The sequence below is a fragment of the Carettochelys insculpta genome, chromosome 15 (assembly GCF_033958435.1).
Source record: "Carettochelys insculpta isolate YL-2023 chromosome 15, ASM3395843v1, whole genome shotgun sequence".
Taxonomy (NCBI): domain Eukaryota; kingdom Metazoa; phylum Chordata; order Testudines; family Carettochelyidae; genus Carettochelys; species Carettochelys insculpta.
Genome location: NC_134151.1, coordinates 32941539 through 32966122, shown reverse-complemented (window position 1 = coordinate 32966122; position 24584 = coordinate 32941539). Strand labels below are relative to the sequence as shown.

Genomic DNA, 24584 nt, shown 5'->3' with positions numbered 1-24584 from the left:
AGCGTAGCTGAGCTGACGCAAAGAGAGTGGGCTCACTTTTACACACTAAATTGGAGTCACTTTGCACCCCAGTAAAAAGTCACCCCGCCCAAGTGGGGAGGCGAATTAAATTCCCACCTACAATCGCCCTCCTGAGTTGCACACACAGGAACCAACACCAGGACGTCAGGACAGAGGGTACATTACATCGCAGCCTTCACATTCCAAGCAAGCTGCAAAACCAAGCCCCTAACTGCTAGTCCATAGCACTGGGCTTTTAATTAGCTCCTGCTCTCCTGCCTCCACGCTAGCTCCTCGGAGTCCTTTGAAAACTGCCTCTTGCAAAAAGGTGGCAGCTCTGTAACTGGAGGGTTCAGATTAGAGCAGTGGGGAGTGTTCTGTCTGGGCCCCGGGGCCAAGCAAGTCTCTTTTGAATCTCTTTCTGTGATGAGGCTTGGGTACAGGAAACTACGATGGGAGAAGTGGGATAGCAACAAGTGCCTATAGAAGATAAAGTCCTCAATAATGGGGCATCAGCTGTCTTAGATGAGACGGTTCCCAGCAGCCACCTACTAACCAGCTACTTGTTAAACTGCAGTTTGGTGAAGCGTCAGGCAGTACGGACTGCCTGCGGCCACACGTCAGTTAACACGCCACACACCAGCCATTCCTGCAAGTACCCTGCAGCTATGTGTTGCCTTTGATTAATAAACAACAGGTGTGTAGGACCGAAACACACAATGCAAACCCAATAAAAATCACCTGCCACTTATCTTCAAAGTGCTTCAAAACCCACCACTCATCAGGGATGTAGCAGCCCAACTTCAAAGAGGGAAAGAAAGGCAGCACAATTAAAATCATTTACCCAAGGCTGAAAGAGAGCCCTGCTTACAGGCTGTCTCCCCCTTACGCCTTCCCTAGCAACCTATAGGTCAGTCCTCCAGCACACAATCACCAGCTCCCCAATGTATCTATTGCCATCTCTTTGGGCCAGACTGCCACATCCTTTAGAATCAGATCAGTCATCTTGAACATGAGTGATGCGATAAGGTCCCCGCTGCTGCAGTCCAGTGGTTAGATCTCTGCACAGACTCAGAAGAAGTTTGTGTTTGATTTCACAGGCCAACAAGGACAAGCAGGATTGTAGGGCTCCCCTGGGGATACCTCACTCACTGTTCTATTGTGGCCCTCGCTCAACTGTTCATGAGGTTTGTCTTTTTAAATCATCTGCATGAGTTTAATCTGGGAAAGACAAACAGTTACTAGTGCTGCTTTGAGAGCTTTGTTCTTCCTTCCTGGGCAACAAGATGGCTTTAGGACAGATGCATGCTCTTTTCTGTGTTAGGCATGATGAATCAAAGCCCAGCAAGGTTTCCCAGCACTAAAGACGACGCACTGCAAAGAGAGCATCCCAGTGAAAAGAGCAGAAGTATCAAAGAATACTTGATGACCCCTTGAGGTCCTTTGCAGTTCGAGTCTGGTCCCCTGCCTCTGTGGCAGGACCAAACACCATCTAGATCATCCCTGGCAGATGTCTATCTAACCTGCTCTTAAATATCTTCAGTGATGGAGATTCCACAACCTCCCTACGCAACTTATTCCAGTGTTTAACCACCAACAGTTAGCAAATTTTTCCTACTGTCCAACCTAAACCTCCCTTGCTGCAACTTAAACCCATTGCTGCTTGTCTTAACCTCAGGAGATTAAGGTGAATGTATTTTCTCCCCCCTCCTTGCAGCAACTTTTTACATACTTGAAAGATGTTAGCGTCCCTTCGCCACCTTCTCTTTTTCCAAACTAAACAAGCCCAGTTCTTTCAGTCTTCCCTCAAATCATGTTCTCTAGACCTTTAATCATCATTATTTTTGTTCTTCTCTGGACCCTCTCCAATTTCTCCACCTTTCTTGAAATGCAGTGCCCAAAATTGGACACAGTGCTCCAGCTGAGGTCTAATCAGTGCAGAGCGCAGCGAAAGAATGACTTCTCAGGTCTTGCTTATAACATTCCCCTTCATACATCACCAAATCACGTTTGTTTGGTTTTTTTTACAACAGCGTCAGGTTGTTGACTCATATTTAGCTTGTGGTCCACTCTGAACCCTAGAGCCCTTTCTGCAGTACTCCCTCCTAGACAGTCATCTAGTCATCGGTAGCATTTAGCCAGTACAGGAGCTGAGCCTGAAGGGAAAGCTCTTGCAGTCTAAGCACCAGCACCGGTGCTACACGTTCAAGACCAACCAGACACAAGCTGTCCTTGTACAAATGCGATTTAGTAGCTGTCTTCTGTAGGAGGCCTTTACATTCAAGTTTCTACGGCGTGTTCCAAGGGAAGAGGTTACCTTGGAGACAGTGGCCAAAACTTCCCCTTATCAGGATACGCTGCACACGTGTCATTGGCAGCAGTTCAGTGCCTATGGCTCCTCCGAGATAGAAAGTGCTGTGTACATATGAACCCACTCGCCTTCACCCCCCGCCCCCCCCGCACGAAGGACCCAGCTGCAGGTGCCACAACAGTAGAATACCTGTGTTACTCTTACAAGTACCTAGCAGAGGTTAAGACACTCAGAGCCAAACCTCTGCACAAATGACAAAGGTGCTCACCTCAGCATTCCCGCCCCAGAGGGAGCGACAGCAGAGGTGGGATGGAGCCAAGCCCTGCAGGGCCACAAACAAGTGGTAGCGCACAGGCCAAGTGGTACCTCGATACGCTCCACTGTGCAGTTGGCAAATCCGTCCAAGCTACACTCATCCCCTTAGCACCCCTACACTGAGAAGAGTTATTGCACTGGCCGATCCCTCTCCGCATCTCACGAAATGTGCACGCCTCACCCGCACAGCATAAGAGTCACACTGGGTAAGGCCAGTGGGACATCTACCCCAGCATCCTCTCCTCAGACAGTGGCCGGTGCCAGGGGCTTCAGAGGCAATGAACAGCACAGAGCAGTGTACTGAGTGATCCAGCCCAGTGTCTAGTCCCAGCTTCTGACAGGGAGAAGTTTAGGGACACCTGGAACATGTGGTTAATGTCTCTAGCGATTCTGGCTAATAGTCATCAACAGACCTGTCTCCATAGACTTATCTAGCTGGGTGGTTTTAAACTCAGTTATGGTCTCACCTTCACAACACCACCAGCAAAGCGCACCAGGCTCTCTGCATTATCCAAATGCTTCTTTACGTTAGTTATGAACCCACCGCCTACTCAGGTCACCAGATGACCCCGGTTCTTGGGCTACAGGAAGGAGTAAGTAATATGGACTGGAAACTCACCAGCAGTTGGGCAGGTTGAGAGTAATGCTCGCCCGGATGCTGTCTCCAAATCGCAGGTACCCCAAGACGCCCAGGCTGATGTACAAGACGGTGACAATGGCCATTCCGATATACAGGATCAGAGAGAAGTGCTGCGGATTCTTCATTTTGTTTTCCAGAGGGAGCACCTTGGAGGAGGAGGAAAAAACAACTAATTAATTTCCCCACCCTTCACCTCCACAGCATCCAAGCCTAGCACGACACCTCGGAGCCAGCATCTTCCTGGGTGTGGCTTGCTCAGGAAGGCCGAGTCTGTGCCCCAGAATCAGGGAACACCCTGAGCAGCAGCGAGTAGGGGCCAAGGCACACAGCTCACTGGGGCTGTTCAGACCTTTGCCAACAGTACAGCAGCTGCAGAGGACACAACGCTCCCTGATCAGCGGTAACCTTCTCCACCTCTGCCATGTCGCAATGAGGCCCAAGGAAATGAAGGAAACGCGTGACTGCAGAGACAAACCAAGTCACTACACTGCAGAAGAGTTAAGGAGATGGGAAGCCAACAGCAGGATAAAGGCAACCCACAGGGCAGCATACACGGTTTAAGTCTGCGAGGAGGTATCTAGGTTCCCAGGAATCACGTGGTCAAATCCTAATGCGTCAGCCCATGCTTTCAAAGGGCAAGAACAAGAGCACCACACACAACGTAACATAGCACAGAAATGCCTGCTGACCTGCATGTCCTCTGTGTCGTTGAAGACCCCTGCCATTTTTTTCCTTTAATTCTGTTGGGCCAGATTTCCCCTACTGCTGTATTAGTTGGTCTCCTCTGTCCATCAACACTATTACCCCCTCTTCCAAACCAGTCACCCTGCATGGCTGGCTCTCAGAGCCAATGGGTGGGAATGCAGGATTCTATCACATGGTGGGACTAGATTACACTGGGATGATGAAACTATACATTAGTTTGTTCTACACCTCTGTGAATTCTGTAGGTTTCCCTTTGTACCATCGCTAGAAAAGTTTTCCAGGAGACCTGCTTGCACCCTTAATAGAGAAAAGGATTTCCCCCCCCCCGCACCCTGAACCACACACAATTCTTCCCCATCCCATAAGACTGACTAGCTTTACTACTTAATCTCCTACTGAAAATACAAGATCTTCAGACCAGGATGTGCCAGATTGCCATTAAACTCATGTACTTCACCTCCATGCTTTTTGCTTGGGCCACAGGTTATGTAACTGCTGGAGTTGGATAATTAGTAGGTGTCAGGCTTTCTTTACAGAAACTTACTTGCCTACCCCACTTTCACACTGCTGGTAGTATTCCCCAGTCATTCCAAACAGGAGGTGACAAATTGGCAAAAGCACAGATAAGGAGATGTCAACTCTTCCATGAAATAATGAAGAAGAGATGCAGCAGTGGCTTGTGAGAGTTGTAGTTTGAATGCCTTCTGCTCCCATTCTCCTCAAAGGTCTGGGATTGCTGGCCAAACTACATCTCCCATGACGATGCTTCTCCTTTAGAAAAGGGCACATTCATCACAGGAGCCTCTTGCTGGCTGTGGCATCATGGGAAGTGAAGTCCAGCTAGTGAGCCCATCACATGCAAGAGAAAGAAAGGATAGAGTCTGCAAGCTGCATCTTCCACGCAGCACCATGGACCCTTTTGAACCAAAATGTATCGGGACAGTCCATTCAGTCTTTCAACAAAACAACAAAGTGTTACATGGTGTGATGGAGTTGGGGGGGAGTGCATGTGAGACTCAGGCTGCGTGTGTGTGTGTGTGAGATAGGCAAAGAAAGCAGCTCCCAGCAGCTAAGGATGACCCCCTGGGGCTGTAACCTAAGCTGGCAGGTAACACCTCTGACCTGAACAAAGAGCAGGGAAGAGCTGAGCTGGGTTTGAATCGGAGGGGGCAGCTAGAAGCTGGGGGGAAATGGAGTTGGAAGGCAGCCAGACTGGCAAGGGGGGAAGCTACACCCCAGATGGGGCACCCCTTGGGCTCCTCTCCCCAGGATGGGTTGGAATGACAGTTTCTGTCAGCTGTCCTGACACCTCTGTGCCCTTGTTGACTAATAAACTTCCTGATCTACCTGCTGAGTGAGAGTCACTCCTGCCTACGACTGGGGTGCAGTGCTTGGGGACCCCCGAACCTTATCACACATGGACATCAGATGCTTCATGAACAATTTCATGCCACTGAAAACTCAGTTCTGTCACACCCACACTCATTTTCAGTGTATTCATGAAAAAGTGGAACACCACTGGCCTCGGTACAGATCTTTGTGGGACACACTGTTCACTTCTCCATTTTGAAAACGGGCTCATTTCTCCTAGCCTGACTCGATCTTTCAGCTAGATACCGATCCACGAGAGGCCCTTCCCATTTACCCCATGCTGCTCACCTTGCCAAAGGCTCTCAAATGCCAGTTGCCTTATCGTGCCCGTCTATGAGCAAGCTGACCCCCCAAAAGAATTGCAATAGATTTGTATAGTGAAATCTTGCCTCAAAGCTACATTGCCTGTTTCCCCCCAACAAATCAGGTTTGCTGGCAGGTCTGATAGCTCGGTTCTTTACTAAAAGTTTCAACCAACTTGCTAAAGTTGAGTCTTCCAGCCAGTAACTGCCAAGAATCCTTTTGGAGCAGAGCTGTTTTCAAACACAGACATAATACGATGGGTCACACAATCGGCTAGTACAGAGGTAGGTTTCAGCAACAGGCGACACACCACCTTTACTAGTATCTAGCAGCGATACCATAGCCCTCTTAGGTGAGGGCCCTGTGGCCTTGGGGCAGTGGCGTAGCTAGGACAGGGAAAGTGTGTGAGCCCAGCTCTCAGGGGGCAGTCGATGATGGTTGCGGGGGTGAATGATGGAAGGATCCAGTGCCATGGGAAGGGGACACAGGACATATCCTGAGCCCAATGGGGAGGGGCAGGAAGGGGAGGGGGCCCTGGCTCCCCCGACCCTCTCCTGCCGCACTGCTCTTCTGCCAGCGTGCCGCTGCCCGTTTGCAGTGCCAGCGCCACCCAGACCATCCCTCGTGAACTAGTGCTGGAGACCAGTGTAGCAGTGCATGGTGCCAGCAGGAGAGCAGTGCGGCTTGGCTGGGGATTTGGGGGGCTGGGGAAGCCAGCCTGGATCTGGGTGGGCCTGGATGCTAAGCAGGTGGACTTTAGCCCTCCCAGGGCCACCCATAACTATTGCCCTGTTTTGGGGACTTACTGCTGTTTTATTGATCAACTTGCGGCCAAGCTCCTGACACCTCGGTCAGGAAGTTCTGCAAGTTTGTCCTCTACAACAGCAGCTCTGGTGCGGGGACCTTCCCTACATTCTCTGCCGTGAATACATTTAGCTTCTCCCCAATAACCTGGTTTTCCCTGAGGGCTCCGTTGGCCCCTCAATTGTCCAGTGGCCCCACAGACTGTTTGACCAGCTTCCTGCTTCCAGCATGCTTCAAGTTTTGCCGTTAGCTCTTGGGCCCTTAGCTAGTTGCTCTTCAAATTCTCCCACAGCCTGTCGTCTTATTCTTTCACACCTGACTTGTCAGTGGCGTTTTGGGCTTGCAAACGCAGACCCTTGTGAGACCCTTTGACTGCTGCGCTGTGGCTCAGACTGCCCTGCTTTTTAAAGAGGGCACTTCCACAGGCCACTGAGGCATGGCTGCTGAAGTACAGGACAGAAACAAAAGAAGCCAAAGAACAAGCTTTTAGTCCCACTGCCCCACAACTGCTTTGGGAACACTGCAGAGAGCAGAGGCCTTGCACACAGCTCCTCCAGTTCTGTGCAGCGAGTTTTGTCAGTGCTCTGGTGCCTCGTATGAGAACTAGATGCACTCATCTTGGCTTTTAGCCACGCTGGTCAGAGATGCAACACCATGCTCTGGGTGTCCCCAGCCTCCGAGCACCAAAGCTGGGGGTGGATCACTTGAAGAGTGGCAGATTTGTTCTTTCCCTCTGAAGCACCTGGCCAGGCCCGCCAACAGTGGGGAGCAAGAGGGACAATCGCACCAGAGCCCCAAGATGTAAAGGGGTCTAGAGGAACCAGCTGTTGTCACCACTACTATGGCAGCGTCAGTGGACAGAGCCTCATACCAGTTTGAATTGCTGCCCAAGGGGTGGTGGGGGGGTGTTGTGTACCACAGCCTGGGTGCTGCTGGAGCAGGGCTGGGGGCAGTCAGCCTGTATCTGTGGTGCAGAGCTCCCCCACCCCCACCCTTTGCCCCAGGGTCTGTGGTGGCTGCCAGCCCTCCTGCGCCTGGCACCGAGCCAGACAGCCCATTGGTTGACTAACTATGGCTGTTTTCAGGTTTTTAATGGACTTGCTGCTTCCACCTCTTGTGTTTACATGGCCGGGTAACACAGACGTGGAAACAGTTGCTCCCTTAGGAAGGAGCTCTGAGAAACAGCCCACAATGTTTAACCAAGATAATAAACAGTGCTGCACCCATCCATCTCCTCCTTCCGACCAACCTGCTGCTCTGCTTACAGCACCAACTGGAAATAGATCTATATCACAGCACCACAGAAAGCTGGAGCAAAACAGCTGCAAGCTAATCAGCTGCTCTAGGAGGAGGAATGGACTGAGCACTCCGATTTATACACCATTCTCTCTTCTGTCTCCAACAAGGCTCTTTCAAACCCAACCTGGTAAAGCTAGTCTGGGAAGTTCTCTCCTCTGTGCCACACCCATGTGCCACCGGTAGCTTCCACCCACGCTGTTAAGTCAGAACACCGGCTCTGAAAGCATTCGATCTGCAGAGGAAGCAATGGAACTGTTTTCTTTGGAGACATCTTAAAAGGGCTTGATGCCATCCCACCACCCAACCCCTCAAGGCAGCAAGATTTGACAGAGAAGGAAACACTTTATCCTTCACTGTGTCAGCCAGGTTAAAACATTTGGCTGACAGACATTTCCCTGCATGTGCAGCTCCACTGCAGAGAACACTGACAAAGAGAGATTCTTGCACAGCTGATAAGCCAACACTTACCACTCCGATACCTTCGAAAGCAAAGATAGCCGTGCCAAAAAACAGAGGGTAGGTCTTCCAGCCCGCGACGAGGGGCAGGTGGCTGGGATCCGGAATGCCCTAGAGAAGAGCAGCTTGGCATTAAATGCAAGCGGGAAACCAAGGTCTCTTTCAAAGGGCTCTTTTCGGTGGTGCTTGCTCGCCGAGTTGGATCACAAAACACACTCGAAAGAGGGACTAGAGCGCTCCTGAAAGCGGGTGTGAGGCCAGTACTGCAAGAGTACAGTGCATCTCTGCTTTACCTGCTGCACCCCCTACTTGAGTATATGCACCCCCCCAAAGCACACATTCACTCCTGTAATAGCACTGGCCTGCAGCCATCCCAATAGTACGGGGATAGTCCAACCACTGCTCTTTTACAGCTCAAGTGCTGCTCAGAGCCCAGCATGCAGCCCTGCCTCCCCACCATTCACCTACCAGACTGGAGCTGGACCAGAAGCTCTGGGCTTCTGCCCTGCAGCAAGATGGTGGGGGTCTCAGGGCTTCTGGGTGGTGGCTCTTGGGGCTTCCTCCCCACTCCTGCTGAAGCCCTGATCCCCAGAACACTCTCCCCCACCCCCAGCCAGGCTGAAGCCCCAAGACAACCTCCTCTTCCCCTGCCAGACCAAAGCCCTGAGCTCCAGACAACCCCCACCAGGCTCTGAAACTTCTGAAGATGGTCAAAGAGCCCTAGGTCTGGAAGAGATTTCAGGAAGTCACCAAGTCCAACCCCCTCCTCAAAGCAGGACTAATCCCAACTAAGTTATCCCAGCCAGGACTTTTTCAAGCCAGGACATAAAAACCTCTAGGGATGGAGATTCCACCACCTCTTTAGGTAACACATTCAGTGCTTCACCACTCTGCTGGGGAAACTTTCACCGGTGGTGTGCTTGGGTGAGGTGTGGAAGGCATCAGGAAAAATCTCTAGTCTGCAGACACCTTTGTTTCTTGCACATACCGTAAGGATATACCAGTTTATCATAACGAGACTGCTCAGCATGGCCAGGTTGGCCAGCATGGAAAAGATGGAGAGGAACTTGAGATTCTGGATGTAGACCAGTAGCACCAGGAATGGCAGCAAGGAGAGTATGAAGAGCCGGGAGTCCATGGTGGGCGTAAGCACCGTGGTTTCATTGGAATGGCAGTCGGTGGTGGTGCCATTTGCTGCAGAGATCACCTGCAGAGAAGTGCCAAAATGGATCCTGAACGGGTCTCTGTGCTGAACATGCACTTGACACCCAAGCTGTTGAGCCAACGGCAAGTCCTAGCCACACAGTTCGGGTCTCAGCGTAAGAGCCGCAGAGCTTGACCTTTTAGCGTTCAGTTGCATTTGCAAAACTTAAACACTGCAAGTCTTTAATAATCCTACACGTCACACGGAAGAGGGTGGGGAACTGTGACCACATTTTCCTATGAAAAACACTTTGACCTCCTAGAGCAGCTGCCATGTGACTTTTACAGAGCTGGGTAAACACCAGATTAAAAGCTCAGACTCCCCCACAAGTGAGAAAATCTCAGAGGGGCAGCCATGTTGGTCTGCAGATTCAGAAACAAGCAGTCCTGCGGCACCTTTAGAGACTAGCAAATTTATTATGTCATGTGCTTTCGTGGGTTTTACCTGGGTGCCCCAGGAGTGCTTATTTGAGAGACAGGTTATTGTTCCTAGAAGGAGAAAGCAATTCAGAGACTTGCATGGAGTTTAGCCAGGGCTCACAGTGCAAAGCTGGCAGCAGAGCCCAGATCTGTGCTTTCTACACGAGGAAATCCTTCCCCTGCCACGGTCATAGACCCTGGATACTCAATGACACAAGACAAACCCCTCACCTGTCAGGCTGCTGAAGGGCTGCGCTCAGATTTCCCAAGGAGTAACAAATACCCCTTTTTTAGCCAACCTGTGACTCGCCTGTTAAAGACACGGCACAGTATGTTTGTTTCACAAAGAATTCAGCACACGCACAAGTGCTGCATGAAAGCAGAGAAATGGGGTGTTCTGCTGGTCCCATCACACCTGGCTGAAAGGCACTTGGCCATTCGTATACGATGTATTACCCCAGCCCCATCGGTTACACTCACCTGGTTTGGCCGGCCAGTCAAAGCCATTGCCCGGGGTGTGGCCGCTGCACATGCTGCAGCTACTTGGAGCCACAAGTGAGAGCCGAGTGACAGGCGGGGACCAAAGTGGACAGACTATCCCCAAAGGGGTATGACAAGTCCTTCCAACAGAGGTACTACCCCCTCCCTGTACACCCCATAATTACCCCAGCCACAGCCACTCCTTGGGGGAGGCAGTGAGCATAGCACAAAACAGGCATTTTCTACAAAAGGCTGAATTCTCCAGCTCTTGCAAGAAGACATCGCTTTCGAACTGCATAAAATGCTGGCTCCTGACACCAGAAGAGGACTATTCCCCGCCCTCAGCCTGTGAATACACAAACCCCTCATCCCCATAGCCAACTGGCTGCTTCTCTGCAGCTCAGCCAGCCAAGCACGCTCCATTATTAAAGCAACCCCATGCGTTCCCTGGAAGGACCCCTGCTTTGAAATGGCTCTGCCAGCCAGCCAATGGGGTCGGTGATCTGCCCGCACGTGCCCACCCACGCTCTAGTCCGGATTGAGTAGGACAGAGTCTGGATGGTGAACTGAAACCAGTCCGTCTTGCAGTGCACGCAGAGGCTGAGCAGCCCCCTCATATACTAACCCTGTGGTGACAGACAGGACCCCCCCCCCCACACACTGAAGACAGAAGGCAACATAATGCCAGCAAGCATGTGAAGCTGCTGGGAACTCACTCAGGTGTGCTCCACACCTGGGGACCAGGGAGCCCCTCCTTCCCCCTCCTGAGGCTACAGTTTTCCTAACAGCACAGCTCAGGTCTCATCCCCTCCCCTCTTTCCCAGGCATCTGAATAAAACCCAGGAAAGCTCGTTTCCAGACCTCATACGCCCACCAGCATGTGATGCCTGGGGGTTTCACACTGGGCCTAAGCCTACTGCCGACAGTGGATCAAATAGGCCCAGCTGGCACTGTCATCTCCTGCCCAGCTGCTTGTATCTAAAAGGATATATCACTGCACCAAGGGAGCTCCATGGGGAAGCTCCCCACGTGCTGGGGAAGTACGTGGGCAGGGTTCTTCAATGTTTTTGGGGCGGGGGGGATTTCTACAGCCCCTCCCCCCATCCCCAGTGTGCTACCAGGCTCAGAGCATGGGATAGTCAGCTCCAAAGAGCTTAGCATGGACCTGCCTCCCTCCTACACATCGGCCCTCGAGAGGCACTAGCCTGATGGGAACTTCCTTGGCCATTATTTCTATAGCAGTTCTAGCGCTTTCGTTTTCTGCCCCGCCTGCTGGATTCCGACCATTGGAATGGAAAGGGGCGACTAGCCCGGGGAGGCTTGCAGAGGACTCCCAGCTTGCTCTGAAGTTTTGCAAATGCCTGTGTCCAGGGCTGTAATATTTTGGTCTAATTCCGGTTTAGGGGACATGTGCCAAGCAGCATTGGTGGCATGTCATACTCAGGCCAGCCTAGAGGATCTGATGAGCCCACCCTGGGAAGTGCACCATCCAGAGAGGAGAGGCCTAATTCATCTGCTTCTGTTTAGAGGGGCTCTTGTTAACCTCATGCTACAAGAGGAAGCCCCTTGAAATAGAGAGAGAGTCTCAAGAGAAGCTTCTAGGCATGACAGTAGTAGCTAGTCCAAGACCCCATCTGACTATAGTCAGCTTCAACCTCTTTAGAGGAAGGTTCACAAATCATTCAACAGACCCATGCAGGCTAAGTCCCTTCCCCTCTTAACCTCTGCAGCTTGGAAACATCCAAAGACTACAAGTGGGGCAGGCAAGTTTTATCTAGCAATGATTGTTTTTCCAGGTCCTGGCTTAGCTCCTCTGCAAGTGTGGAAAACAAGACGTCTAGTTTTTGTTGCCTGTGACACACGGAGGACAGAGGGATGCCATGTCTGTCTCTTTCCCGCTTTGCACATACACAGACAGGATACTGATCTTTGCCTTTTGGCAGAAATTTTCCTGTACTGCTCTGGTTCTGAAAGCAAGACTCTTCTTCTCCCTGCGTTTGGGCTTGAGCCTGTGAGCGCAGGGGCAACCTGAGTACTTCCCACGCTGCAGAGCCAGAAGAGAATTTTTAAATGAGAACTCCCCACCCCCTCATCACTAACAATGCCAACATCTTACCTGTTTCAGATTGTCAGCCAGAAACACAAAATACACACAGCAGAACCCCAGCTGGGTCAGGATCAAGAAAAATCCCACTATGTACCTGTTGAGGGGAAGAAAGTAGTTAAAGAATCACTAATGCTAAACCCCATGCAGCCAGCAAGACCCTAACTCATGCTAGAGGTGCGGCCATTGATCCTAATGTTACATCAACAGGATAAGGGCATCTCAGCCCAGAGACAGAGAGAGGTAGGGGTGGCAGCGTGATCTGGATTGCTAGCTATTGCTGATGGCAGGAGGGAGCACTGCAAGAGGCAACAGATCCTTCTTCCCTCCCTCCATTTCACCAGGAAGATCACACAGCAGCAGGCCCTTTGTGTACTGGCACACCTTTCCCAGGCTTCTCCAGCAACAGTTAGAAGGAAATGTTCCAGGAAAGCACAGGGTGAAATCTCTCAACTCGGAGAGAAGCCAGTACCCAGAGAAGGTCCATCAGAAGCTGCAGCAAGCAGACAAAGGCGTGCAAACACCTCTCTCTTACACAAGAGTGCTTCCCAGCTGCGGTCGCAGCAAAGGGACAAGATGGGACCCTGCATCTTAAAAATGCACAGCTCTGTTCCCATTCTCTGCCCCCATCTCCCACTTCTGAAGGAGTTCAGGTCCCTGGGCTACCCTTGGGTAGGTCTGACACTGCGGCCTCCAAAGATTCAACCCACCAGACCTACAAAGGCATCTCATAGCTTGTGGCCATGCGGGGGGGGGGGCGGGGGGGGGCGGGGGGAGAGAGAAGGTCTTGCAGCTTGGAGAGGTGCAGAAGCACTGGCTTTGTAGTGGGTGAGGATGAATATCCAAATCCCTCAAAAAACTCAGTAGAGCTGGCCCTCTTGTGCAGCACAGACCTGAATTCTCCCCACAGCAATGCTCCCAGCAGATCCGTTAGGACAACAGCCAGCCTTGATTTTAATATTGCCAGCAATGGAGAACCCACCAAAACCCAGAGTAAACTGTGCCACTGGTTAATTACTGGCACTGTGAATTGAACAGAGTTCATCCCAGGAAATTGGGTTGCCACTTCCCATGGAAGGGACCAGCACCGTCCCTCTGTAAGGAAAGCCTTGTCATTTGGAGGGCTCGGTTACTCTCACCTGACTCCCACTCATTCATGAGAGATCTGTTGAAGCACAAGGCATTACAGATTCTTCTTGTGCCAGAGCAGCGCCGAGTCTGGGCAGCACTGCCCTGCATATGGCTCATCAGTGTGTGCAGTAAGCACTCTGCTAACATCCTGACTTCAGCAACACCTGCGTGCCTGCGAGGCAGTGGAGTTGCCAAAATGGACGGGAAGCCTTGGAATGGGCTAGGCTCTGTAAGTGACCAGCATGCGCTACGGTCATTAGTCTTATCTGTCCTTCACTTGCGAGGCTGCAGAGCAAAGGAGTTTTATTTTTCCCAGCCAGATGTGTGTACTCAAGAATCCACTGCCTCTACATCACTGCAGCTGAGCACCTGGGGAAGATGGCCTCTTGCATTTCGAGGCAACAAAAGCAATCCTTTTGGTGAGAGAGTCCGGTATCCAGGGGTGTGCCCAAGCAACTGTAGAGCACACAACAGTTTTGTTTGCCTAGAGCCTGGATAGAGCTTAACACTTCGTTTTGTGTGGCTTCTCTTAGGGTAAGACAGTGTAGAGTCATCTGGGCAACCCCATCTTAACCAAAATAACGTCTGCTGTGTCTGTTCTGTCCAGCACAGAGATCTCTAACAGAGACAAGCCCAGGCCTGATGCACCTAGCGTGCAGGTACGGCCAATGGGGAGAAAGCGGTCGGAGGCAGGAACATTTTGTACCATCATTTATCTGCCCTAGAGTACAATGGGGCCTTGCCAGGACCAGGAGCAACCTGGCGCTAGTACATTTCATTAGAGACAAGCACAAACTTTCGGATACAGCCACAGAACTGCTAATTAATCACATTGTTATTAGAACGACCAAGTCGAGTGTAAATATGGGTAAAAAGTAATCGGTGCAAGCGACTGGATAAGGTATTCCCACTGCAAGAAGAAGCTAAAACCCCTTCTTATCAGCAAATGCTTTATGGATGTGTCTGTGTGTGGGAAAGGAAAGAGGACACAACCTTCCACTTGGCAATTGTAAGTTTGCTAACATGTATATGATTTATAAAAAAAAAAAAAAAAAAATAATCAGTTTGTGTCACCAAAACAGGGTATCACTGTACTATCACTGTCAACTAGTGTATGCAGTGAAATAGGTCTCCATAATTTTGCGTTATTTGTCTGTGCTGTTTGTGTAGTAATAAAGTTAGAGTTTCTCTCTGGTTTCTACAGGTTCCTTTAGAATTCAAAGCCTTGAACTCACGACAGACAGGTGCAATGCACAAAGCCAACCTCCAGGCAGATAGGGACAAAGCCTTGAACTCACGACAGACAGGTGCAATGCACAAAGCCAACCTCCAGGCAGATAGGGACAAAGCCAAGGAGGTGGATGTTGCATTTTGCTGAACAGAAGGAACTGGTTAAGTCTCTCATTTTACTCGCTATTTGACCAGCAGGTCTTGAGAGTCCAGCCAGCTCCTTGTATCCCATTCCACACCCAAAGCAGGAAGAGAGCATGGTACCTTCCCCAGATGGCGTGGGACCGAAGCCAGCTGCTAGGACTGGCTTCCAGCCCATACATCACAGCATCCCCATAGTCCACAAAAGGCCTTTGATACCTGAAAGGCGAGAAGAAGAAAACCCAGTTACTTCTTAGTCTCAGGCTCACGCTGTGTGGGTAACACAAGATTGCTGCTAGTAGATGCAAGCCTGAAGGTATTTGTTTGGCAACTACCAGGCCGGGGCCCTCAAACTTTTATGGTGTGCCCATCCCGCAGGGCCATGGTCAGGAGCCAGGGTCAGACCCTCAGCTGAGAGCAGGGACACGAACGAGTGCAGAACCGCAGCCGGACTGTGGCTGAGGCCAGGAGCCAAGGCTGGAATGGGGCATGGGCCAAGGCTGTAAGCAGAGCCACAGCCAGGAGTTGGGGCCCTAACTACAGGGCAGAGCTGGGCTGTGGGTCACTCCTACGAGGCCTGGCCCAGGCTCCACTGAACCTCCCTGGCATCCCCCTCAGGGGCGCACCCTGTAGTTTCTGGAGCACCGTGTTTGGCCACTTTCTCTGTCATGTACCTCTGCTGAACTCAGAGCACATAATGGAGACAGCAGCTTCGGGAGCTCAGGGGGAGGTGGGACTCCCCCCAACAGACAGGGAGCGCTCACGGCCACAGCCGGGGTAAGCAGGGAGAAAATCCCCAAGTCAAGACCCATCACAGGAGTTTGCAACTTGCACCAACCAAGGCCAGAGGAAGGGAGTGAGGCATTGCCCCTCCGTTTTACTGGGGTGGGGGCAGGGGGGAAGCAAAGGTGGAGCGAGATTAAGTGATTCACAGAGGGCCCCAGAGAGCTGCGAGCCACTGCATTGTGACGGTAGGTTGAGAGATGAAGGGCGGGGATAACATACACCCAGTCAGAGGCACTGCCAGGCTCAGCACTGGGAGAAGCGGGTGTAGTGGGAAACCAGGACAGAGGAGCACAGCAGTAACCCACTGGATGAGCGACTCCGAGGGCCAGGCATGGCGCAATCGCATGCTGCACACAACTGCTTTTATAATAGCCAAACATAACCCGGCCTCTCCTTCCCCTTGCGTAAGTGTCCCTCCCTCGAACTGAAACCGACCATGCCTTGGAAAGCCTGTGCAACTTATCTAACCAGTCAGCTTGCACAAAGCCTCTTCCTGATATGAGGAACTTTATGCAATGCGCTGCAAAATCTAGTGGCAATACCACAAAGGCAACCTCCTCTCTGACGCTACCCACCCACCGCGCACTGCACCCAGAGAATCAGGGCGGAGCCCTTTCTGTCCATAGGTTGCACAAGGGCTTTCTGCTCTCTGGCACGCTTCTGCAGACAGGACACTGGCTGGGGAAGTTAAAGGATGCACCAAAGGAGCCCCATTTCTACCGGGGCTCAGTAAAACTAAGACGATGGGGATCCTGGGGAGAGGGATCGGAGGCCAACATTTCTGGCGCCGCAGCAGCTGGAGTTTCTCTTACTTGTTGCAGAAGTGGTGAGCGCATTTAACCAGGATGGCCATGCAGTGCACGGCAGCAATTCCCATCACCAGCAAACTGAGCGGGCCCAGCTAGACAGCGGGAGAGAGAAGAGTGCGTGCTGATGGTTACAATGAGAACGGCAAACCTGGGCTTACATTCAACGTATAGCAGAGATGGGAAACCTGCTGCCCACTGGGGCTCTGCCGGCAGCCCACAGCCCTGCTCCCTCCACCCGTCCACCACGCACCTCCCGCGGCCCTCTCCTCCCGCCCAGCCCTTCCGTGGCACCACAAATCCACTGATTTGTGCTTTGTCCTGGCTCCGGCCCCTCCCTCCCAGACCTGGGGCAGCTGGATCATGGTGCTGCAGCTCAGGGGGAAGAGTGGGGACAGAGCATGACTCCCTGGATTCCCAGCACTTTGGTAGTGAGCGTGGGGTGCCAGTGCCCCAGTGCGCAGGAGGTGACTGGAGGTCCAGGGGGCTGCAGGCGGAACCCCTCTGTGGATGGCTGGGGGCCACTCCTGAGGCCCACTCCCTGACATGTAGGAAGCCAAGGACACAAGTAAACCTGCCTGTACTAGAGCACGTACCAAGGAGCCATAAACTATCCCAGCAGGGCACTGCTCTGACTGTGCAGTCAGAGCTGTGAGCGGGATGGGGGGAAGCCCTGTAGGACCCATTCCAAATGCTGGATTGCTCTCTGCAGTACAACAGTCACAGGTTTGGTGCAACCTCACGCCTTGAGCCAGGCAGTGAGCAGACGCGCCCCCAGTGACGGTGTTGGCTGATGCTGAAGGACCTCCAGGAGCTTTACAGGCGATATTCATGTCAGGCATTGCACCAGATCAGTAACACAGCCAAGGGGGAACCAGAATCCCGGGGGGGGGGGGGCTGACTCAGTGCGAGTATCTCCAGCATCCCTGGACAGAGAGCTCCAGAGAAACGGGGCACCCTGGCAGACTGCTCCTTCCAGAACAGCTGCAGCAATGGGTCATCTGCCCCGTTGTACATACTGGTGAGACCAGAACACCCGGATCAGGGCCTGAGGGTTGCAGGAGTGGCTAAATGCACAAGATGCAGGTGGTTTTAGTAGGCCTGAGTCCAAGCCAGCAATACACGGTCAGGAACCTCTGCCCTCTCCCACATTTGAAGTGGGTAACCTCGTGGAAGTCGGGAAGATGTCGTCTTACCACAATGCCAGCATTCTTCACAGCCAGGGGAAGCCCTAGCAGCCCAGTACCAATGTTCCCTTTCACCAGGTGGATCAAGGTCTGAAACCATCTGTAAGTGAGAAGACACAGAGACTGCCAGGAGCCTCACAGAATGGCCTGGCCTCATCCCTAGCCCCAGTGCCAGCCTGCTGGTGGGTTTCAGCCATGGCTTTCCCATCACACAGCCATGCTGTGGCTGAACAAAGACTCCCAGGAGTCGTGAACAGAAAACAACCTTTGCAGGATTGCCTAGCAGCCTCTGTGTCTGCCAATGCAGCAGGCAGAGCTCAGCACCTGCAGGTCTTACTAGGGTCACCAAGAGTTCTTTAGGAGAGGGGACAGCTCTTATTACTTCATCTCCATACAATGAGATCGGGAGGTGCTGAGTGCTGCCAAAAGCAGTAAGATGTATCCCTGGCAAAGGCAGGTGAGTCCTGCTTAGTTTTATTAATAATGATATTAGGAGGGGTCAGATGGGGATGCTGAGAGTCTCCTACCTTTGAAACACAGCGTTGGCAATGCTAAGCAATCCCAGCTGCACTAGCAGGTGACAAAGCAGTCAGGCACAATTGATACTGAATGGGTCTAAGAACTCAAGCTTCCCACACTGCCATCCAGGGAGAGCTTATATAGCCACAAGTGGACTCTGCATAGAATCCCAGGGCTGGAAGGGACCTCAGGAGGTCATTGAGTCCAGCCCCCTGCCCAAAGCAGGATCAACCCCAACAAAATCATCCCAGCCAAGACATCGTCAAGCCAGGACTTAAAAACCTCTAGGGATGGAGATTCCACTGCCTCTAGGTAACGCGTTCCATAGCAGGCAAGGAGCTTCCCCATTAGGGGGTCTGGGAGCCCAGGGAGTTAAATCAGCTTTATTGCAGCTGTCTCAAGGTTAGCTGCTGCAGAGAGGATCCTTTTGCTCAAACTGGGAGCAAGGACAATGCTGAAGCATTACTGCAAGCACGAACACTGACTGGGTCCAAATTCAGGAAAGCCATTTGCCTTCCAACCCCCGAGTCAGAGCTAGTGGGGGCGGATGTGGGGAGCGAGGTGGGAAACCAAAGGTGCATTATAAAGGTAAGATGCTGTCTCTGAGCCAGGATTCACAGGGGGACATAAAACTGCCAGAGACAGATTCTGTGCAAAGTACCAAACCAATGTGCACGTGCACTGAGCTTAGCGACGTGCTCGCTAGACCTGCGCAAGTGATTGTGCAAAGCCAGCTGCCTTCCCCCACGAAAAGGCGACCGTTCCCTACCAGTTACGCAGCACATTTCATGCCCAAAGGATCCATGAGCATCCTCTGATCACAGAGGTGTCATGGTAGCCACGAGCTGCAGGCACAGGTGGTTCTGAACTGGCTGACTTACGTTGTGCCATCGCTCTCCCCAAACCGCTGGTATGACGCGGGAGAGGCAAAGCTGTTGATGCTTTCGGGGGGGCTCCGTTCAGGCGTAGGCTCCGTGGAGCTGTAGTCGCTGTAGTCCTCACTACGCAGCCTCCGGGTGGACATCGTGGCTGTGGAAACAGTCACCACAGGAGCTGTTACTCTCTTTGTGCTTCCCCCCAGGGGCTTCTTTGGCTCAGCCATTGTGCCAGGACCAGCTCTCTGGGCTATTGCCTGAGCAGGTTCTCCCTGGGAGGCTCTTATAAGGCGCCACCCCCAAACCCAGCCCAGGCAGTCACTGCATCGGCATGCCATGAATGGAACCTCTGGCCCAACCAGAGAGCTCAGACCCGAGCAGGGATCAACTGAAGCCCTGCACTCCGCCCTGAAACTAGACACACCCGCCCCAGAAGTACCCAATAGTCCCAGCAGGGTCAGAGCACTCAGGTGACCTGCCAAGATACCTAACACCAGGTGACCCTGACCTTTGTACCACGTGTCCCACACAGCAGGCTGTGCAGGGCAACCAGCACCATGCTGGCTGGCAGCACGCAGCCCCAGCAGGTCACCTTTCTGGAAGGCTGTTGACAGGGCTCAGAATGGAGGGCCCTGTCCAGGCAGATGGCAGCTGTACCATAGGCCCGCTAGCAAGTGGATACACTCAGGGCTGGCAGGCGCCCAAAGGGCTCCCAGTAAAGAGACACTTTGATTGTCTAAGTCAGTGTTTCTTAAACTTTGAGACCACAGAGCACCAAACAGTATTTTTATGTGGACTATCTCTGGATATTTTCTTAAAAAACCCACAAGAGCAACATCTGGAGCAAAACCAAAGAGAAGTAGTTTAATCAGGTGCCCCAGCAATGTAGCAGTAATGTTGTATCTGGCTTTAACAGAGTAAACCCACAATTTAACGGGCCAAGGGGGGGTGTCTGCTATTCCCAAAAGTCTGTTATAGGCAAGGGTTTGTTGCCCCCCCCAAAAGAAAAAACCCTGCCACTCACCAGAGCTGCTGGACCACGCTGAGTGGCTGGAGCCGCTTCACCGCATGCAGCTGGAGGGACCACTGCTGGAGCCGCCGCGCACGCCTCCCACCAGGCGTGGGGTGTGTACGCAAGTGCCACTCTGGCTGGGTACATGCCCCACCGCTGGTGGGAGGAGCGCGTGGAAGCTCTGGTGGAGAAGGCGGCAGCTCCTCCAGGTTGTGGCACCGCAAGTCTCACTGGTTTTTTTGAGTGGGGAGGGGGCCGATTTTATGGACCCCAGAGGATTTGGGGAACAATGGACATCCCCCAATTGTCCCCAAAGTCTGTAAATCGGGGTCGGTACAATCGCGGGTTTCCTGTAACAAAACATATCCATGGGCCTCATGGCGCTACAAGATGCTACGCGGCCACACACCCGCAAGCTCCTCACAGGACACAGTTTCGGCAATACTTCCTTCCCTACGTGACTTGAACTCGGAGATGGGCAACCTAGACTAGTGAGCTGCAGAACGGGCCCTCCCCCGTCTCACTGGACACTAGATTGTTCCAACCCAGCGGCCTCCTGGGATAGGGCGATTAGGCTCACCACGCTGGCATAGTGAGAATGCGTGGGGTGCGCTGCCTGACCCGGAGCAGCGCTCTGATTGGGTGCAGAGGGAGCACCCGGCTCTCAGCACACCTCTCCCTTCACCTGCCCCGGTTTTACACGGGTGTCACAAGAACTACGTGGAGAGAAGCCAGCAGAATCTGGCCGCCCTGCACAATGGTAAACAAAACGTCTCACGGGCCACACGTGGCACCTGATGGGCCACACGTGGCACCTGATGGGCCACACGTGGCACCTGATGGGCCACAGGCTGCCCACGGCTGCCCCAGCCAGCCAAATTCCCAACCATCTTTCATCCGTTTTGTTTTGGGATTTTGAGAGCTGGGCTTGCAATAGGCCGGTCCCAACCCTCACTGCCAGGCACAGCTCCAGGAAATCTTTACCCTGGTTTAGGACGCTGCCCCTGAAGGAGTCAGACTGAGCAAGCTGGACGAGGGGTTTAAACTGCTTCCTGCCTGTGGGAGGGGCAGGCTCCAGGAGCTGTTCCCCCTCACCTCCTGTGACCTGTAGGCTTTCCACAGGGCAGGCGAGCTACTTGCACGGTCTTTGTGGCAGACAAGAGGGCAGAGCCTCAGTCCTGCTGGCCTCTCTCTTGGTTCTGCAGCTGCCCCCAGTGACCCCTCTCAGTAATGCCTCCCTCCTGTCAGTATCCCTCCTTTTGGCTTCCCTCATACTCCTGGCCCCTCCCTTTCCACATTCTGGGAAATCCTGGGCTTTCAAGCATCTCCCACGTTCCAGCCACAACCAAACTCTGGCCTTGGCTTAACGGAGGGTAAGAGGAAGTTGCCTACCAAGTTCTGTGGCCCTAGCTCCTAGAGTTTAAGAGGAGATCTTGAACAAATGTAGCACCAGACAGGCGCGCGCACACACACACACACACACACACACACACACACACACACAGAATAGACTACTACTGAGCTCAACCCAGGCTCGGTTTCCAGGCCCACTGCAGAAGTGTCACAATGCACTTTGGAGTAACATTCCACAGGCAGAAGCAGCAAGCAACACAGCCTAGGAGCAATGTTCTGCACACGCATGGAAGAGGAGCGCTGTGGTGATTCCACTCACATCAAACAACTGCCAAACCCCCATGAAAGTAGGACTGGACCCAGAGCAAACAGCCACTCTCCTGGAAAACAGACTCTGAACTACGTGCGGGCCAGTCGAGAAGAGGGGGAGAGGTGGAGGCAGAGGGAGGGGGTTGGTAGAGCCAAACAGCAAGGAGTGAAAACAGAAAGCGAGGCTGGGAGAGAAACAGGACACACAGAACAAGGATGGACAGATGGACACTGAGCCTTAGGGTCACGCCACTGCACAGGGAACTCAGGAACTCTGTGACAATCTCACGTGACTTCTCCAAAATCCAAAGCTTGGTTCTCTGGCTGGAAAGCGGAGCCCAAGCATTCCTGTGACTTGTCTCTTTAGACTGGAAGCTCTCTGGAGCAGGGCCAGCACCCGGCTCCGCTAGGGACCTCTGGGCATTACTCTAATGCAAAGAGTAGAAGGAGAGAGGGAGAACAGACAGAAGCCAGCAGCACCATGGTAACAGAATCAGATACAACATGGGGGCACCACGCAGCCCAGGACGACAGTTTGCTGCCCCACTTCTGGCAAGATGCGACCAGGGTGGAATGGACCCTGAAGCACGCCAGGGAATTCCCACTTAGCGTAACTCCCCGGGATTCTAGGCCACCAAATCTTCCAGCTCCTATCCGACCTCTCCAGCCACTTCCTAGCACTTCCTTTAGGACATCCACCAGCAGCTGGGCGTGTTCTGCTCCTGGCCTGTCCTTCCTGATGCCATCTTCTAAGTTAACCTCGCCCTGGCTCTAATTCCACCTTCGTGCCTCAGCCTGGGTCCATCTTTCAACCCCCAGAGTGCATTGTAGTCGGCTCACACTACATGGTGAGCACTCAGCTGCCAGTGGTCACGCTGCCTCAAAACATTTCTTTGCTAGTATGAGTCCATTCTCCTTCCACTCCGCAGGCTCAGAGGCCCATCATGCTCAACTGCTTTCTTTCTGGACACCCCCAGCCGCTAACAAGAGCCAGCCAAGCACAGAAACCAGGGGTCTCTGGAAACATGCCACATTTACTTCTGAGGGGCGGACGGTGGGGCTTTGGCAGAAAGGAAAGGAAAGCAAATGAAAGAGAAGAGCGCCATAGAAACAATCTAAGCCTTGTGCAGTATGCCTGAGAAGAATCTGAACATCAAGAAGACCAAGAGCTTGAGACAGCAGAGCATAGCACGTCCCACTCCTGCCACTAGCTGGGCTCTTTGGCATCAAGCATTAGAACCCCCATTTGCAAGAAATCCAGCAAGCAGCGTCCTCAGTTTAGTGACTGCCCTGGTGCTTCTCAAGTCTGTTCGAAGGTTTACCAACGTGGCAGACCCCGAATCAGACCACGGAGCCAAAGACAGCCCAGACAAAAGTCACACAAGTCCGTGTCGTTCCCCACCCACCCCGGCCCAGCCTTGCCCAATGCCATTAAATCCTTACCTTCAAAGCACAAGCCCTGCGGTCTCCCTCCTGGCTTCCCCATACTCCTGGAAGTGCACCCTTCCCTCCTCCTAGTGTCCCCTGCTAGCCCAGTAAACGTCAGCCCATAAACATTCTCCTTCCAAATGCTCTTGGCCAGCAAAGAGCATCTCTCAGTTAGAGCCACGGCTGGAAGAAAGCAAGGCCCTGCAGGCAGGCAGACGGTTTCGACAGGCACACATATTATCTGCTCCTCTACTGTCTGAGACAGCTGCCAGCCTTACGAGGTTCATTTCAACACACAACTCTTTGCTTCAAGCAGTCAAGCACTTTATCCCATGGGACGTTCCCTGGTCAGTCAAGGCCACACTCCCTCTGCTGTTGGAAGCTTTAATTTACAACCCAAGAAAGCACAAGCTGGCAGGATGAGGCAGCACCACCCTCAGAACTGGGTGCTCAGCTCCTGTTTTTCTTCTGTCTTCCTTCCAGTCTCTGGTTCCAGCTGTCCTTCTGGCTGACTTTTCCTCCTTCTCTAGTCAGCAAGACACCTATTTCTGGCTCACTTGACACCAATGCCTCCTTTCCTGGAGGCCCAAATGGTGTCTGCCTCTTTCTGAGAGGCTCCCCTTCTGCCAGGAAAGAAACAAGTCACTAAGCACCTCCACACTGTGTCCCACCACTCTACTGCACTTATTTCTGAGTATGCTGTGACCATAAAGCAGCTGACAATACATCTTGTGGGTCACCACAGCAGTCTGCAGGAAGTCCACTGCACCAAGCAGCAAGGAAGGCAAGTTTGAATAGAGGACAGGCAGTCACGTAAGACCAGCACAGTGCTGCAGAAAGGGCGCTGCTAGTTTCCATGGTAAAGGCAAAATCTCCTGTTCTGTAGGAGCATCTGATAAAACTGGAGGATCCCCCTGCTCAAGGGAGAGGGGAGCTGAGCTGAAAAGAAGCATGAGCAACGTTCCCCCTAATATTTTCCATCCAAGGGTGGAATAAATGTTGTTATGCATACAAAGGCATGTGCACATGTGCACCGCCAATAGAAATATATGCAACACATTGTGGGTGCTCTGCTAATCAGCTGAGTGACACCTGATCACTCCTGGGCAGCCTTCATTTAGGGATGGTGGTGGCTAGCATAAGCCTGAACCTTCTGAAAAATTTTCCAGGGAGCACTGGGCGAGAGCCAGGTTACCTGGCTGGCCCAAGGTCTGCTCCTAGAGGTTAGAGAAGAGATATAAGCTTTCATCTGAAACTAACAGCATAATTTAGTGGGCCAAAATCCACTGAAGGCCAGGGTGAATGTATCCTCTCAAGTGCTCATTTGGGCATCTGGCATTAGGTGAATGAAGAAGGGAAGGGTACACAGAAAAGATGGTAGAATAATATCATGCAA

The 24584-nt window shown here is 52.5% G+C and overlaps 1 protein-coding gene across 10 annotated transcripts in view; it reads right to left on the bottom strand.

The window, feature by feature from the left end:
- Positions 1-24584, bottom strand: part of LOC142021285 (proton-coupled amino acid transporter 1-like) — a 65546-nt gene that overhangs the window by 36831 nt on the left and 4131 nt on the right. For 2 of the 10 annotated variants that reach the window (XR_012647653.1, XR_012647654.1), the window contains exons 1-8: positions 19093-23166; positions 17702-17792; positions 16512-16600; positions 15037-15132; positions 12424-12508; positions 9193-9411; positions 8217-8315; positions 3246-3412 (exon numbers count right to left, since the gene is read on the bottom strand). Coding sequence is in view for 6 of the 10 variants with exons in the window: in XM_075009916.1 (XP_074866017.1) it covers positions 3246-3412; positions 8217-8315; positions 9193-9411; positions 12424-12508; positions 15037-15132; positions 16512-16600; positions 17702-17792; positions 19093-19424 (1178 nt within the window). In the remaining 4 variants the exon portion in view is untranslated. Of the gene's footprint in view, positions 1-3245; positions 3413-4515; positions 4812-7872; positions 7981-8216; positions 8316-9192; positions 9412-12423; positions 12509-15036; positions 15133-16511; positions 16601-17701; positions 17793-19092; positions 23169-24584 lie in introns of those variants that run through there. The other 8 variants (XM_075009913.1, XM_075009915.1, XM_075009914.1 and 5 more) reach the window with 7 other exon arrangements.